At 32.3% G+C, this 19113-nt stretch overlaps 2 protein-coding genes across 5 annotated transcripts in view; both read left to right on the top strand.

Annotated features, from left to right (window-relative positions):
- LOC102681274 (neprilysin-2-like) overlaps positions 1-13999 on the top strand; it is a 17039-nt gene extending 3040 nt beyond the window's left edge. Inside the window, exons 2-11 of one of the 3 annotated variants that reach the window (XR_004149654.1) lie at positions 8350-8498; positions 10082-10219; positions 10300-10545; positions 10655-10863; positions 11209-11385; positions 11671-12165; positions 12287-12578; positions 12682-12932; positions 13053-13485; positions 13516-13999. Coding sequence is in view for 2 of the 3 variants with exons in the window: in XM_006610801.1 (XP_006610864.1) it covers positions 8350-8498; positions 10082-10219; positions 10300-10545; positions 10655-10863; positions 11209-11385; positions 11671-12165; positions 12287-12578; positions 12682-12932; positions 13053-13391 (2296 nt within the window). In the remaining variant the exon portion in view is untranslated. Of the gene's footprint in view, positions 1-8349; positions 8499-10081; positions 10220-10299; positions 10546-10654; positions 10864-11208; positions 11386-11670; positions 12166-12286; positions 12579-12681; positions 12933-13052 lie in introns of all 3 variants that reach the window. The other 2 variants (XM_006610801.1, XM_006610802.1) reach the window with 2 other exon arrangements.
- A 1452-nt stretch (positions 14000-15451) lies between these two features.
- On the top strand, positions 15452-19074 carry LOC102681063. 2 transcript variants are annotated; one of them, XM_006610799.2, is made up of 4 exons: positions 15452-15786; positions 15901-16079; positions 17178-17457; positions 18057-19074. In XM_006610799.2, exons 1-4 carry the CDS (start codon positions 15766-15768, stop codon positions 18300-18302), a joined length of 726 nt encoding a protein of 241 aa, XP_006610862.1. In that variant the 5' UTR covers positions 15452-15765; the 3' UTR covers positions 18303-19074. The 2 variants fall into 2 exon arrangements, with proteins under 2 accessions (XP_006610862.1, XP_031364084.1); XM_031508224.1 differs by having other exon boundaries at positions 15472-15490.
- The last annotated feature ends 39 nt before the right edge of the window (positions 19075-19113 follow it).

The following is a 19113-nucleotide window of genomic DNA, read 5'->3' on the forward strand; positions in this document are numbered from 1 at the left end:
ATCGAAATTATTTATCTTTCAAAATTCGGTAATTATCTCGATGTTTTCTTTTATATACTTTGATCACAAATTTTTTTCTCCTCTAAATGTGAAATTCACGAATATATACTTAGTGGAAAACAATTTGCATTTTTTTATGTAGCAGCATCGTTTCAAATTTTAAATTTCACGCGGCACACTTTATCGCTTCCTCGACACGATGTGTTCTACCAAGTTCTTCGTAAAATGGCCTTCTAAATTATTTTTGCAAACAATCTTGACAACCTTGTATCACTTCTGTTCTGTATCGCCTCTCTATTTCACATTTGGCAGCTAATAGATGAGAGATTGATAGGATAATAGTATTATCCATCGAATCGAGCGAAACGAAATGGAAGCACGATGGAAGTACGATACGCTTAAGTGTTATTCTTAAAAGAGCGAAAGAAGCGCGAAATCAACTTAAGTGACTTTCCATTTGGAAAAAGAAAAAAGTGAACTCGCGATGTTCATTAATTAATCATTCGTCTATAAGAAAGAATCTCATTGTTTCGTTTAATCATTCTTGTTGCATGCGATTTTCTCAAGCTGTGAAATGAAGTATGTAAAAGGGAATTCATAAATGCAAATAGAGAGAAAGCAAAAAAGAAAGTACAAAGAAGATTTTGTTTTTAAATAATTATCTATACATACATTGTATGTTGATGAACTTTTTCTTCTTAATTATTTATATCGATTGGAACAAAGAAATTGCCGATAGATTTACGATTGAGGTGAATTCGTGTCGTATTGAATTCGAAAATCGTGTCGTAAGCAGAAAATTATCGAAATATCGAATAAATTGAATAATTGTAAGTTGTAATGTATATTCTCTTATATATATAAATTTTTATAGTTCAAACGTATGGGTTTTTTTTTCTAAAGGATATCTATTTGTACCTGTATTCATAAATTATAGCATTCCTGACACGTTTAAAAATAGAAAAAGAATTTAAAAAATATATACACACGTTTTCAACGATAGATGGAAAGAACAGTTGTCTTGTAACAATATTATTGTCAGCCTTTGTTCAAGGTAGCCATATATCTTGGTAAGAAACAAAGCGGAAATCTACTAGACGTCGAGCCAAAAATATTATTAGATATAATCTTATTAACGAGTGAAAATTAAACAGTTTTTATAACACGTTTAAGAATAATCGTAACGATATAAAATGTTTATAAAATTGACGTTTCGAAACGCAATTAAAATATTAAATAAACTTTGAAAAGGTCATGGAAATGATATACAACAATCGCGTAAACCATGATCTCAATCGTAAAAAAATTGAGAAATGTTTGATAAATAAATGATCGGGAGGGAAGAAATAAATAAAGAAATCGAGTCTGGCGCCATTCGATAAAGTTTAATTGTTTGAAGAAGATCTAAAAAATTACGAAAATAAAGATCGAGAATGAACGTAAGAAAGATTATCAAAACTTTTAATAAAAATGTTCGTAAATACGTACGTACAAAAGTTTGAATTTTTTAATATCCAAGATAAAACCACGAACAAACTAGACTACGATTATATCATAGTGCTACTAGTGTACTCAAATCACATTTTTATCGATATAATTATACAAATGAGATTCGAATAAAGATTTGTTTGTCCGTTACAAAATATTTGATACACTTTTGCGTGTTGTATGTATCTCGCAAATTTGTAAATAATTTCGAAATACTTTTTTTTTCTCTCTTTAATCTTTACATAAATATCCACAGTTCGTATCGATGACGTAAAATATTTTTTTAACGATTTAAAAAGTTTCAAGTATCAATTCAAAGTATCAATGATGATAGATGAGCGTCGAAATGATCCTCATTTGCCACGATGCTAATTATTTTTAAGTTACCACTTTCATAACGTACCTAGATTCGACAACGTTATACAGTTAGAATACCTGTTAGAATTGTGCGAACATAAACCAGGATGGCGTCGTAGTTCGTCGACAATTTCGTAGTTGATGGTTTAATTAAATTCGTTGCTATTTAATAAACGCGACACGAACCAAACTTTTCCTCCATTAACGTTAACATCTTTTATCACGATGCCCTCTGTGTTCGTTTGGTGAATTAATATATCGTAGTAACAAATTTCTCTTTACTCTATCGACCTAATAAAAAAATTGAAAAAAAAGAAGAAGAAGAAGAAGAAGAAGAAGAAGAGGACTAGAATGAAAAAAAGATTACGATTAATTGAAATTCATTTGTAGGAAAAACGATATGCAATATGAATCATACGTGACAACTTCGAATAATTCATAAATGGCTCGATGTATATAAAATAATTTTATTATACACTGTTCGTTTAACCAGGATTTATATAGAAATAATTTAAGATAGAAAGACACGTTCTTTGTATCTTTTTGTCAAAATTTTTGCGCACGCTTCGCAACGAAGGAAGTGAAAGTGGTCGAATTCTTCCGAGCGACCAACTCGGAGAAACCTGTCAATCTTACTTAGAATAAAAGTTAACCAAAGATGCATGCCGTATTTGCGGCCACGAATTATGAAAGTTGGTGTCGACGGTGTTGCAAGCGTTTCGCCGCGATTCTTCGCCAATCGAAGAATAATAAAACAATGGTACGTATGCTGATGCATCATATAAATGTTTGCAAATAACCACGAGCATGATGCGCGCGTTGAATCTTGAAATCAAATAAATGTAACGCTATAAGTTTCCTGTACGATCGCCTAAGATATCGTTCTAAGACACAACCTTTATTTATTTTCTTATTTTAAAAAGAGAGCAGGAAGTGCTCAAATATACCTCGCTATAATTTGATTTTGTTTTTTTTTTTTTTAGAAGAAAAGAAGCGTCGATATAAGTTTTAATCGGTGCAAAGAAGCAAAGAAAAAATAAGAATTATTCCTTTTTGCTTTGGTACGTGATTATGACAGAATCGCGACATTCTTCGTTTACATGCTTGCCGTATAACCGGTTATGTTCACCGGTAGATCATTGTCTTATCAACCACGCTTTTGCATAAAAGCCGGTTACTTTCTACAGGAAGTGATTGCTCCGTGTAGTACTGGTTCGAGTTCGACCACGTACGACCACGACCGATATTATAATTATACATACGTTATAGTCGAAAAGTTTGAAAATATTCAATCGTTATAATTTTGAACATTTGAACAGAAAAATTATTATTCGCAATTATATTTCTTAAAAAAAAAAAAAAAAAAAAGAAGAAGAAAAACGAGAGAGATATTTTTCATTTCACACGATTGTCTCGAGCGACGAGCTGTACAATTAAATACCTATTTGTCACAACGATTGTTTTTATCGAATGAATGAAAAAAGACGTATAATTCTATTAGACGATACTTTACAATTCTTCTCACCTCCTCCGATACCTCAACTCTTTCTATGTATACTTTTCACTTCCGCGACAAGAATTTGTAGTCACCTTGAAATCGCAAGGAATTATCGTCTGACGGAACTACCATTATCTAGGTGTATCGAAGGTGGTCGAACGAATTTGTATTCCTCGCCTTAACGCTCTCTCGTTTCCTTATCCCGTTCATCCTTCTAGAACGGGCGAACAAGGTCCCCCGGTTTACTGAATTCTCGGCCAAGAGGTCGCTCCACAAATATTCGATTCGAGGCGAATTAATTGAAAAAAAAAAAAAAAAAGAAAAAGGCGAATAACCTGCACAGGCAGAGAGTTTTCGTTCTCGAAGAAAACAACGTTATTATAACGCCCACGTTATCTTTTCAATAGGAAGATTAAAGAAACTGCGACGTAACTGCGACTTTTCGAGAATCTCGAACGATTGTAAGATTAGGAACGAAAAGTGGAAAATTGAGGAAGCGCGTTTTATAATACGATTCGCCGCGCGAATTTACCGAATCGAGCACGATTTTTACACGCGCAAGTTGTATAATTTGCGGATATGAGGCGATCGCGTAATTTCGAATAATTGATAATTACAATTCATTTATGCTTCTCGAGAAGAAGATAATGATCAAAGGATTGGAAAGAATCGAACAGAAGTCGTCGAGAGTGGTCGAGGGAATGAAGAAATCTCGAATAAGATAAAAATCTGTTGGAATATTTAGATTAGATTTGACGATTCGATTGTCTTCTCCTTCGTCTTCTTGCTTCTATCTACAGATCGAACAAATTTCAATGGATATTTAATTGAATCTGAACGGAAAAGTGACTGCTAAAGAAAGACTTAAAGAAGGTCGACTTTATTGGAGGACACGTGTAAGGGATATGACTCGATTATTAGCATTCGATCCACGCTCTCTTCGTACGATTTCGATTCGACACAGTTTCGCGGTAGTATCTCTCTTACTGGAAAGCTTTGCCTCGTCGCACAATTTCAACTCGAAAAAGACGACGAAACGTTTATTTCGATATCATTCAACTTACGAGTATTCTATATCTCGAAGAAATTGGAAATTATTATCGTTATAATATTATTTATATAGTAAAAATCATATTCGAAACTTATCATCAAAAAATCGTTCGCTTCTATCACTGTTTCCAATAAATTGATCGTTACTACACGAATTGAACCACGTTTACCTGAAATTTCGCATAAAATTACCAAGTGCTCATTTACATCGAACCTGTTTACATGGTTCGAGTAATCTATTGGACGTGTTTTGCGATCAAGCGTGATTGCTTGATCACTGATGCGACAAATTCGGAATCGACCAGACCCCTAATTCCGTCCTCCCGAGGGCAGATACTACGAAATCAAGGCTTTACGTATACACTTGCCCGTCCTTCTTCTACCACCGGTTAAAAATCTACGATTCGATATCTCGATTTTTAAAAATCTTTGGTTCAAGCGAAGGTATTTCGTTTTTTTCGTACGATACAAATTGTTTCCATTTATAGAACGGAAAATAATTTGAATTATTCAAAATTACACGTCTGCGCGTTCGTACGTTTGATCCATTATTCATATTCGAGTACATTTTGAGAAAAGATTCCCTTCCAAAATAAAAATCGGGAGATAAATTGAAGTTGACGATATCGAATATCGTGGAAAATTCTTGATGGAAAACTCGCTCGATCGAGAATAATGGGAAGAAGATAGAGGAGGGATTTTTGCACGGTAAGATTATCGTTACAACGATATTTACCGTTTTACTCGATCTTTATTTCGTTCGGTTAGGAAGTGTGTCAGGGTGATCGGCACACGCACAATGAGCGTCGCGCTCGTTAATGGGATGGAAATTCGATCGTCTAGGGGACGATTTTCCCCCGGTTTCAGCCAACTGGTTAAGGTCTAAGTTGGTCATTGACTGGCAAACACGTCCCTGGGCGAGGTCAATACACTCGAGTTGCAACGCGTCGCGAACCTTATTGGCCGACGCTCGTCGTTCCAGATGTTGGAACGGTTTATATATTTACCGCAACGAGTCGATTTATTCGCTACTCTCGGCTTTGTTCCCGTCAAATGGCATCGCGTCACGCGTGGGAGAATGATATATACGCCCGCTCGTTTCCTATCAAAACTTTGCCTCGATATTAACTTTCCTACTATTCCTTCTACTTACGTCCGTTGCCACGCGATGATCGTCCACATTTTCTAATTTCTTTCTTTCACAATTTTCGAAACACGTTTCGGGGAAAAAGGGCTCTGGAAAGAATAAGGATCGACGATGGAGAAACTGTTCGATAATTCGGATAAACAATTCCGATTATAATTCGCGCGATACAGTTAAGTTGTATAGTGTAATTATTCCGATTATATCGATAAAAAAATCATCTTGTCGCGTGATTAAATAACACGGTAAAAGGAAGAATGAGAATAATGCGATATTCCCACCGTTAAGATTATTGGAATTTCCGGAAAATAAATATCGAGATAAACTCATTGATGATTTGAAAGTCAAAACACAGATAATACGATCAACTTTGTTCGATAAACGTAAAAAGTGGATAAATTACGTATTAAATTTTTTTTTGTATTACCGATATGATTATCGTGAAACACGAACAGAAAAATTACATAATTGTCAGATTATCTTCATAAATTTTACACGAGTCGTTCAAATAATAAGCAACGATACGAGATATCCAACTTATATGGGAACGTGTTTATGTATTTTTATCGACAAAATATTTTGTATATAATGCGTATTCGCGACGAAATGATATATTCAACTTCTCATGAACGAAGTGAGGTCAAAGTTTAACAAAGCGCGGTATTATGTGTCCCCAAGAAATACAATATTCAAGACATTTCTTTGTACCTGTATTGTACCCTTCGAGATCTTCTTACATCTTTCTTATTGTATCCTACAATAGAAAATCCAACGTCTGAAATTATACGAGTAATTGGGTATTTTTCACACGATTATGCGCTTGATGGTAAACCGTTCGGTTTCCTTACTCGTCGAGCAATAAGTTGAATCTAGCAAATAAGTAGTTATCCTTGGACTAACTTTACCGATGAATGTTGACTACAACTCGATGTTTATAATCGATGGAAAATATATTTTAAAGCCGCGTATCGCAAAATCGTCGTTTTATACGATATCGCTCAAATTTCTGACATTTCGTTTTTAAAAATTTTAAATACTTATATCGCGATATATATTATTAAGCAATTTTTTTTCTACAAACTATATTTAAATGTTTAATAGAAAAACAATGCACGATAAATGATGTAATAATATTAAGCCTCGCTCAGTCGCCAATTTTGAATTATTTTTTATTATTGAAAGATAATCGAGTTTTACGATCCGAAACTGTATTAATCGATTTCGATATTCTATGCACCGTGGCAATTATTTGTTAAAGAGAAAGAATGGATGTATAATTCGATCGCGTTCTTACACGTTCGCTCGACAAAAAGATTGCGCTTTATCGCAATTTTATATATTAGAATTCAAAATCGCTCGCCACGCTTTCTTCTTGCGAACCAACGATGGAGGAATGAATTGTTACGGGTGTTACGGCGAACAGATAATAAAACATTCGACGAAAAAATTAATAAACAAGAGATACGATTCGTTTTTGCAAAAGACGGGGAAAGAATAGTGGCGATCGATTGTTACATAGTGTGTAAAGAATAGTAGCAATTGTGTATTACGATGTTGTGACACGATGGACGATCTTTCTCTCTCTCTATTTTATTTATTATTCGAGGTGACAATGCGGGTAGGAGGAACAATAGGAATCAATAATGATTATTGTTTTTTTAGAGGACGAGTCTATTATATTTTCCTAATTGTTTTTGAAACTTTTGTATCGTAACTTTTTTTTTTATATCGCTAATTTTAACTCACAATTTCGTTTCTTTTCTTTCTTTTTTTTTTTCTCCTTTTTTTTTATTATTAAATTAATTAATAACTTTCGAATCTTTGTTTCCCTTTTGTTGCGAGTATACAAAAGAGCACGTGTACGAATATGATTAAAATATTTTTATAAAATAACGAGACAACTATTGTATTTCGCTCGGAACAATTATGCGAACAAGATCGAATGATCGTCGAGAAATAAATTGCTGATTTATTCATACTTATTCATGAGAGGATTCGCGAGAATACAATTTTTCATCCGCTTCTTTTCCAAACTTACGTAAAAGGTAGATATAATAGTAAAACTAATGATTCTTTCCTCCGTATTATCGTTAACGAAAAGAAAATATCGGTCTACGTACGATCATTCATCTCGAAAATCTTCTTATTCCTCGAAGAAAAAATTAAATCTACTTTAAAATATTTTCTACTTCTAATGTATTTTGTTTACGAAGAAAAAAAAAAGAAAGAATTCTTTCTCTTCGATTCGAAACTGTGAAAATAATAATTGCAAACGATCGTAGAATCTCTCGTCTTGCCGAGCTTCTTTTGCGAATTATATTTTGCGGTTAATTCAGCATCGACTTCAACAATCTCTAAATTATTAACACGAAACAATTGTGACGTGGATACTTCTGTTAACAACCGACATTTACTGCTGCTATTTAACAGACTGAAGAAAATCGAAAAAACCTTAAAAGATCTCTCTCGACACGAATAACCATATAAATCTTATCTGCGATCATGCGAACCAATGTCGCATTTAAATTCTAAGTGCTCGACGCGCAATTCGGAAATACGGAATAAGAATTACTAGCCCATAAGTCAGTTATGAATGGAATCGTAAACTGCGTATAAGTACTACATACCAAGTATATATTTGCTTCGGTTTTCAATGATCGAACAAATTTAAACATTTTATCATATCATTATTTTATTTAAATATTTTGCGCGATATCGATTTTCTATGATAATTACATATGTATCGTATAGTATATTATTATATATCACACATTATATACTCTACTAGTATTTAATTTTTATTCCGTTTCAGAAATCCAACATGGTGGAAGAGACGATCGACGCTGGAACGTGGATTAACCGTGATAGCAGTTTGCGCGGTGCTTTTAGCTATCGGATTTGCTATCGCATTCGGTGTTCTAGCTGCGAATATAGCATCTTGCAACGTATCATCTAGAAACGGTAAAAGAAAAAAAAAAAAATCATCATCAAAATTTAGATCACAATTTATTTTACTTCTTTTGATCGTTAAACGTTTCTTTTAATTTTTAAACCATCTTGAAATTATGTTAATCGTTATTAATACGTATATATGGTCCATACTACCGGAACATTTATATCGGAATGAATATCGTCATCACACCATCGATGTCGAATTCACGTCCGCGATGCTTTCTCTTGGTTAATTATATACTTGTAGTAATAACCCAAGCACGTACTTTAACGAGTTTATGACTGATATTAAATGATATGAACGTAAATGAGTGTTAAACTTTTGCACTTGAACGACTTCTAAACGATGTCTAATTTAATAGCATTATTAATCGTTTTGTTAAAACATCTAAGCAAGTCTTGTGATCGCATTGTTGATCACTTTTTTTCAAAATTATGCAATTACGATACTCATAATGATCGTTGTATCTCTAAATCTCGAAACGAACAAACTCTTTTGCAACTTTCCTTCTTATCTTGCTTCTATATTGAAAACAATAGAATAAAAATTGAATAGAAGCGACATATTTCTCTTATGAAATTCATACGAATCAACCCGCTTCTTTTTAATTCTCGAAATATCGTATTGTTACGTGATGAAGCATCGAAATTGATGAAAAAGTATATTTATAAATAATATTTTCAAACGTAAAATAAGGGAAAAAATAGCATTCTTCTATTTTAATTCGATATCGTAACAATTAGTTCGATAAGACTTTACGTGGCGATACGTGTACGTTTCCTCTTTCTTTTCCCCCGATCTGTTTGATTTAATTTGAAATAAAAAATTCGTTGCGTAAATAAGAACGTGTCGATGCATTGGAAGAAGCGATTATTATTTTGAGAATTAGTCACCAGGTCGTGGTTTCGATCATCCAAATGAACAAGAAATTGTATTTCTAACTTCGTATGTATATTTTTTATGGTAATATCATAAAATTACTGAATCATCGGAATATTTTTATAAAAATATACGTCGATAAATAATCGTTTTTAAGAAGTAATCGTCGATCCGTGAGCGTCGACGATCTTTATTTTTTTTTTCCGCGAATAAATGCCAACTTTCGATCGAGCAGGATTCATGCTGGATTTTACGTTAGATTAGAATCTTAGAATCTTTAAAATGCACGTGTAAACATCCACGTGTTATGGAAATATTTTTTTCTACTTTTTTTTATTTCGTCTAATGAATAGACAACAATGAGAAAGTAACTATGTAAACGTGATTGTGTGACTTTGAATAAATTCGATATTTGTTCAAGAGAGAAAATTGAATACACCTCATAAATATTTGAATGAATTGTTCGTTTAAGATTTATTTTATTTTGTTACCGAGATGGATAAATTTGCACAAAAGATTTTTATTTCTTGAGATTATTTTTGACGGATGGACGAGAGACAGACGAGAAATTATTTATTATATTTTATTTCATATACATTGGACAAATTGCTTATTGCACAGCTTAAATATCCATCACTAACAATTATTAACAATTGTCTCGCATTATTTTTATGTTGCAATCGTATCCGCATCTGCGCCTACGCAAGAGTAGATCCTGTTAACTCAGAAGGATTACCATCCACAGCCAACGCTTTGAACGGATATCGGCAGAATAAAGATATTCATGTCGTCGATAGAGGATTCCCCTGTGACGAAGATGTATGCTATACGCAAGAATGCATACATACGGGTTAGTAAAAATTTTCAATCGATAAAATCGGAATGTAAAAGTGCGATTTGACGAGTCGTATTGCATGGAGAAATTTTTAGCTTCCAGATTGTTAAAAAACATGGACCGTGAGGTAGAACCGTGCGATGACTTTTACGATTTTGCTTGCGGTGGTTTCCTAAAATCTACCATCATCCCGGACGACAAGACCACTGTAAACACGTTTACCGGTATCAGCGACGAGCTGCAGAATCAATTAAGGACCAGCATCGAGGAGAAGAGTCCCCCGAACGAGCCGAAACCGTTCAGACTCGTCAAGAATTTGTACAAAGCTTGTATGAATAAGAGTGAGTATGCGATATATGTATATATTTTTCTCCTAATGAAACGAATAAAATCTATATCGTTCTATATTAACGTAATATCGAGATATAATTTTAAAAAAAATAATTTCAGCGGTGATCGAGCAGCAAGGCTTAGACCCTTTGTTGAATATTTTACGAAAACTTGGTGGTTGGCCTATATTGGAAAACCAATGGAATGAAACTGAATTCAATTGGAAAGAATCGGTGTACAAGTTCCGTAAGATGGGATACTCAGTCGATTACTTTATCGATTTTAGCATCGGTGTTGATTTGAAGAACAGCACGAAACGGATAATCGATGTGCGTATACACGGAAAGAAGTTCATGTTCGGTGAAATTTACACGCAGACGTAAAATTGTAATCTCTCAAACCGGCTCGAAGTCATTTGCAAATAAAATTACATTAGCGTAATGAAGAAGAAATCGGTAGTAAAGTTAAACGCGTGAATTGCTAATGTAAATTTAGCTTTTCCCAGAGAATATGCTATTTGGCGGAACTGTGAAACAATAATGTTTAAGTTACATTTATGATTATAGTTTAATATTTATTTAATCGATGATTTAAATTATCTTTGCTAGGATAATGATTATAATAATGTTATGTCAATAGAGAAAAATAATAATTTAAATGTTTCATTTTTACAGTTGGATCAAGCTGCTCTTGGATTATCACGCGAATATTTGTCCAAAGGCTTCACTGATAAAATTGTACAAGCTTATTATAGCTATATGGTTGATATTGCAGTAATTCTTGGAGCTAATAAAACTGATGCAGAAGTCGAATTGAGAGAATCGTTGGAATTTGAAATGAATCTTGCCAATGTAAGTTAATTATTAAATCAAACTTGGATTTTTTTTGAATTTTATATTTTTATTTATCTAATAAGCATCAGTTTATGGTAAATATTCAATTTTCCATAAATTTAATAAAAATATTTATATAAATTATATTATATTAAATTTATTTATTTTAATATTTTAATATGTTAATATTTTAAAATATATTTATTCACGCATTAACAAAAAAATAAAAATTTATAATATCTAATAGTGTTACTTAAATAAGCTCGGAATAATTAATATATATGTAAAATTTAAAATATTCAGATTTCTTTACCAAATGAAAAACGTCGAAACGCTACTCTTCTTTATAATCCTATGACGGTACGAGAATTATCGAACACGTATCCCAGTATACCATGGAAGGAATACTTCAACACCCTTCTGGCGCCTAAGATTCAAGTTGACGAAGAAGAAATAGTGATCGTCAGCGTTCCTAATTATATTGCGAGTTTGGAGAAATTATTAATCACCACTCCAAAAAGAGTGCAAGCTAACTACGTGATGTGGAGAGCAGCCGCCTCTTCTGTAAGCTATCTCACGGATGAAATTCGTAAAAGACAATTGCAATATTCCACGGCATTAAGTGGGAAAACTGAGAGAGAACCTAGATGGAAGGAATGTATTGATACGGTTTCCGGTAGTTTAGCTATAAGTGTTGGCGCTATGTACGTCAGGAAATACTTCAAACAAGATGCAAAAAATAATGCCGTAGAAATGGTAGCTGATATTAGAAAAGAATTCACCAAGATATTAAGAAAGGTATAATATTGATAATTTAAATATGTGAAAACTTACTCGAAAGATTTTCTTCCTTCTTCTTTTTAACTTTTAATAATGCGATTTAAATTAAAGAAATATTATTACAATCAATTTTTTTTAGGTTGATTGGATGGACAAAGATACAAAAAGGAGTGCTCTGGACAAAGCAGCTAACATGTCTAGTCACATTGCTTATCCCGATGAATTGTTAGATGATAGTAAACTCGAACAATTCTACGAGAAATTGGAATTAACGACTGATAATTATTTGGAAGATATTTTAAATTTGACTCTATTCGGGGTTGAATATTCTTTTAATAAATTGAGACAACCTGTGAACAAAAGTGACTGGGTGACTCACGGAAGGCCAGCTATCGTTAATGCTTTTTATTCGTCTCTTGAAAATAGTATACGTGAGTATACTATGATTTCATAAATGATTTGATGGAACAATAATTTTGTTATAAATCGTTGATAATAAAATAGTGCGATAACGTTTGTGTAATGTTTTTTCAGAATTCCCTGCTGGTATCTTGCAAGGTGCTTTCTTTAATAACGATCGACCAAGATATATGAATTATGGCGCCATTGGTTTCGTTATTGGCCACGAAATAACACACGGCTTTGACGATCAGGGCAGACAATTCGATAAAAACGGAAATCTAGTCGATTGGTGGGCGCCGCAAACAAAGGAAAAGTATCTAGAAAAAGCGGAATGTATTATTCATCAATACGGCAACTATACCGTGGAAGATGTTAACTTGAATGTAATGATAGGCTTTTATTATACACACATTCTCTCTCTTTCTCTCTTTCTCTCTCTTTTAATCAAATTAATCATATAAAATAAATAGTTATAAAGAATCATTTTTTATTTCCTATTACAGTTAAATGGTATCAATACCCAAGGTGAGAATATTGCAGACAATGGTGGAATAAAAGAAGCTTATCTAGCGTATCAAGAATGGGTAAAGCGCAATCACATAGAACCAAAATTGCCAGGACTTCCTTATAATCCTCAACAATTGTTCTGGATTAGCGCAGCAAATACTTGGTGCAGTAAATATAGACCAGAAGCGATGAAACTCCGTATTACAACAGGCTTTCACAGTCCTGGTAAATTCCGCGTACTGGGACCTCTTTCGAACATGGAAGAATTCTCCAAGGATTTTAATTGTCCTTTAGGCTCGAAGATGAATCCCGAAAAAAAATGCGCCGTTTGGTAAAAATCAATGTAATGGAAGAATAATGAAAAAACTTGTAACAAAAGTTGTAGCAGAATGATAACAATGAAATTTAGAATCTCTTTAAAATCTCAACAGAGAAAAAAAATCTCAAAGAATCTCAAAAAAAAAAAGAAGAAGAACATTTGAGGCTGAAACACTTTTTCTCTGCACGTTCCATTGAAACCGACGATCTGATTCGATCAAGGAAAATTACAAATAAAATTTCCGCATATCTTGATTGTCGAAGATCTTGGTGGAATTCGTAGAAGAAACAACGATAGAAGTGACGATGCTTCGATAGTAGTGAAAATGATGAAATCTAATTTGAAGACATGATCGTGTTCGAGAAAGATCTCACTAAGACATCCAAAGAGATTCACGTTCATAAATTGACTTGAATTATACGGTGCATATTATTAATATTGTTCGTTAATATATAAGTCCTTTTTTATAAGATAGACGTCCGAGTTTCGATAAGTATTGTAAATAAAGAAAGACCGGGAAACGAGATAGCGCGTCACGACGATTTAAAATTTTCTATAATTATATTTTAGAAAATCTAGTACACTCCTATATTAAAGATTCTCTGAATCATTGAAAAAAAAAAAGGATGAAGATGGATATATTTAAACTGTGATGATTTTATAGAAGTCGACAATAAAATAATGAAAAAGATTTTTTGTTTTAAGTTGTATGATGACGCGCAAACAAAAAATATATAGAATTACATTGTTAATTATATTTTCAAGTAACATATTGTTTTATTGATAAACATATATTAGACAAGAAAATTAATACATGTTTTTTGCTATCTGTATAATATTCTTTAGGCTCCGTTGAGCAATGTAAGGTTGTTGAATAGAGTTACCATTTCCAAGTACTTAGATAATATAGTATTAATCATAATAATTTTTAATGTACAGGTGGTAAAAGAAAAAACACCTGTGTGATTACTTTTGTACTGTTTTATTTTGTCTTTTTGCATCTATGTATCACTTAAGCGTTAATTTGTATCGTAATTTCTTTGTTTCTCGATTGAAATCACCAGTTGCGTAAGAATTTAACAATCAGAATAAATATATTATATATATTTATATAATATAAATAATTATATTTATTGATATATCATATCATTTTAAGTTTAAACAGATAAATGTACTCAGTATATTTGTTTAATATAAAATTTTAATATAAAAACATAGAAAGAATATTGCGTCTTAAATTAAATAATCGAATTAAATAAAAATTTTTTATACATTATATAATAAAGATAAATAAGTGGAATATTATATTGAAAATATAATATTTCTTGTATTAAAAATTAAGATATATTGTAATTTCGAAAATGAAATTATAAAAGTATATTCAATTAATATATTCCGTTTATAATCACGATCAAATATAAATAAAAAGAAAAAATAAATAATGGAAGAAAAATAGAGACAGGATAAAAATATTGAAATCAACGCCATCTTCAGAGTGTCGCAAATGAAACATATAGAAAGAACAGCAAATGATAAAAGAAAGATAAAGATAAAATAAGAATTGACCTTCAGAACCATCTATTGAGCGCTAAAGACATTCGTTTGTAAAACAAATTCTACGATGAAATGATGAAATAAACGAATATGCAACGAAAAAAGTCCTATTATATGGCGGATGACGCAGGGGTTTGTGTCACGAAAAAATCCTATCGGATTTATAATGGATGACGTGGGGGTTCGCGTCACGAAAAAAATCTTAATTAACTGATGTCACCATGTTTTTAGGATACTCTAGGTATTCACGATTTTAGAATATATTTTAAATTTCTAAAATTTCTATTCTTAAATTTTGGATTATACAATTTGGACAAATCGCAGAGGATGGCCTTGTTTTTTTTTTATAGTCGGTATTTTAGAAAATAGGATATAAAGTCTTATAAAATGTTATATTTATCTCACAATTGGTGCCGCATGACTTGATAAGCACAAACAAAATAGATTAATCCACTGAGGTATGGCGCCACTGATCAAGAACTATGCGTTGATAAAGTAGACTAATCGATTGGCTGCAACGTTGCCATTTCTATCGAGAACTCCTAGTAGTGGATAGTAGGGGTTAGTAGTGGAATTACAAATATTCGGTGACGTTTTGGTGCGGGACGAAAGTGAGAAAAAAAAAAGTAAAATCGGGAGAATGCAAATTTGGATCGTCTTACTACACGACGCGTGAACTATGTGTCTGTTTGACGTCGTGATTCCAAAGTGGCATCTTAACATCTTGATGTCTTTATTTGCGGCATTCCTGCCAATTACGCAATAACCAGTCTTCATGATGTGGAATATTTCGTAAAAGGACCGCGCGTGACTCCATTCGACAATTTTATTTCTCGATGGTTAATCGTGAACAAACTGTGCGTTTATTTAACTGATCGAGAACACTTGATATCTTAATGCCGAAATTTCCCTCAAATTGGGATTTCTAATGGGAACGCTCGATTTGACGACGACGCTTCTTTGTGTTCAAGGTTACCAGCATGAGCTTTTGGTCTCGCAGACGATTTCGCATCACTCCGCTACGAGCGTTGGCGGCATTATTTTTGATGATCATGCTGTTCTGGTATAGTCTCAGTCGGCAAGAAACACCCAGGCAACCATGCAGCGTACCTGAAGAATTTACGGAAAAACTACACGAACTTGCCTACAGGTCCATATATTTGGGTACTAGATACTGTCCGTAGATAAATTATTTAAACGTGTGATGATATTTCTTTCTTTAGTATGTAGGCACATTATGATACGATAATATGTAAAATTCTAAAGAATCAGATTTTTTTATCCGTATTGTGCATGTTCACGAAATTACTTTATAAAATATTTTTCCACAATTATATGAATTATCTATGTGTTTTAGTGTTATAATTAGATTGTGGATTTTTATGCAATTAAAATTTGTTTAAATATTCATGATACATATACACATATAAGACCAAGAGAAAATAAAAGAAAGCATGCCATTGAAATTGTTTTTTGTTTTATTTCTATATCTCAATCAATTGCCGAGATATAAGACTTCATAATATTGCATTTTAATACAAAGATTATGAATAAATCGACAACCTAGTGACCTACATTTTTTCTTGGAAGTGCGTATGACTTGCAGAAATCGCATCTGCTATTTGTCTCGAATTTGAGATAGGTCAGTGAGATGAGATGCGAGCGAAAAAATAATAATAATAAATGATAAATGGAAATAGTAAACAATTAAAAATTATTCTTATCTTTATACGACGATATCTCGAGAACCAAAAAACATATCGAGATCAGGAAATATTTTAAAGATTTTTCGTTTCTAATGATCTTTTATTCATTGATCGAAAATTATCTTCGAAGTTATAGCGGTCTAAAACTATATTAATGCGATTTCATTAAATATATTCGTAAGATAAGTAATAATTGCTCAAGAATATAGTCGATTTTCAATTATCGATCATTAAAAAAAAACAAACTGCAAAACTTATTTTAATTTGAACAATCAGCTTTTAAATTTCTAAATATCCGTAATCGAACGTACTATATTTATATCGTTCATCATGTACATATAAAACATGATAATATGATAAATATGCATTTGCATAAAAATCCGTAATCTATTTATAACATACGATCAAATCAGCAAAAGTTAAAATAACGAAGTAATGAATCATTAAATTCATTCTCGTGAAATGAAACTTTCACTGGGCACAGTTTTCTGTCATGAGCAGTTTTACAATTAACTGTTCTATTTAGTGTGTGATTTGATTAGGGTTCATTTGGTGCTAGCGAAACTGGACATCGTGCACTTTCTATGCCTTGGAGGACTATGGGGTCAAGTTCGGATCGGTCGTGCCTTGCCATGGGCACGTAAGGTCGAGCTTTGCATGGTTGACACGCTCAGAGACGATGTTTTAATCACGAAAGCATTCCGCGAAGTTGGTTTAAGCGCTACGTACTTACACGCGGCTGGAGTATATCGTATTCAAGAGCACGAGGTTGGAGAAGATGCGCCCAAGATAGAGATCGTAGTTTTTGAAGAAGATGCCGTGGTAAGTTTAATCATCGTAATTTTACTTCAAAGATTTTATTATCGAAATAGAGATAGAATATTTAGAAAAAGTAGTCCTACTACTTGAACTTTATACTTTGAAAATTATAATAATGTTTACAACTAGTTTTATTATTCGCAAATAATCTTATTTCGCATAAACCTTGAGATAAAAATGAGTCATATATACCTATCAGAAATTCGTATGTTAGTTACGACATTCCATTATGAGTTATAAAGTTGAAATGGCATGAAGATCTTCTATAATTTATGAGGTGTATTTTACATATTATACAACTAGGACAAATGAAAGTCATTGCTTGGCATCATTTTTGATAATAAAGCGATGAACTTTTCTTTTATTAATATTGTTCAGCTTTAGTACGACATTACATTTTAAAAGGTCATCTTGCAAAGGATAAGAATTTGGAATGCTAAAATCGAACATTTGCCATTTGAATATAAGATATGAAACAAAAATTAATATTTAAAAAACAAGAAATATATAGATATATATTAAAAAATTAAATATTTAATTTATTTGAAAGTTGGCTTTATATATTCAATAATTGAAATAACGAAATCCTTTCCTTTTTACAGACACAAATGTTAAGAAGAGTTGGTTGGACAAGAAGAGTGCTACCTCCAGATTGCGAATTTTCTCCTAGTCTACAATGTTTTCCACCTCAACTTGTAATTCCTCCTTTACCGGCTAAGCAATTTGGTGGTCGATTAATTCCTGTCCCTAGAGAAGGCATCGAATTGCAAAAATATCACTATCCCAACGATTGGTGGCTCGAGGTGAAACCAACCGATTGTACCGAACCCCAAGAAACGATTGCGTAGTACTACAATTTTCTAGACCCAATGTATTCGCAATGTAGCAACAAATCGATTTCGAACAGTCAGTAGAAAATATGCTCCAGAACTGCTAAAGAAAAAACAAAATAATGTATATCTTTCTTTCGTTTTATTACGAAATCTTTTTTATTTTTCATAGAAATAATTTTATTTCGTAAAGATATACAATTGCTAATGTATAATTCAAGTTTTCGAATCGAAATTATGATTTGCATTCGAAAATGTGAATTATATATATAATTTTTTCATTAAAAATAAGAAATAATGTATATTTGCAATGTGTTTTTTTGAATTTTTAAATTTAACGCATAGAAAAATTTTATTTTGAAGATATAAAGAATTTATCGAATTTAAAATTGATTCATAATGATTTAAGAATCATCAATGATTCACACGATGAATGATTAATCACAGTGAAAGTTTGCATTCCCTTTTTTAAAAACTTTCAGAAATCTTTGTCCTTTCATTCTATTATTATAAGATGGTTAATGAATGTAATTAATACATGGATAATAGATTTCGAGATCTTCTAGTCAAATAAAAGTCGCTTTGCTAAGAAACTATCATCAGCTGAGCTATGTGAAAAGTTCGGTGATCAAATATGAATATACTACGTGCTATATGAATACTAATATTTTATCATAAAGGAATGAAAAAAATTGTATTATTGTACGAATAAAATTTCGCACTGGGATTTTTTCTGGGATTTGCAAATGATTAGAAAAGTCGAGACTAAATATGTGAAATCAGGCAGAGAGAGAGAGAGAGAGAGAGAGAGAGAGAGAGAGAGAGAGAG

This window comes from Apis dorsata, unplaced genomic scaffold (genome assembly GCF_000469605.1).
Source record: "Apis dorsata unplaced genomic scaffold, Apis dorsata 1.3 scaffold_78, whole genome shotgun sequence".
Taxonomy (NCBI): Eukaryota; Metazoa; Arthropoda; class Insecta; order Hymenoptera; family Apidae; genus Apis; species Apis dorsata.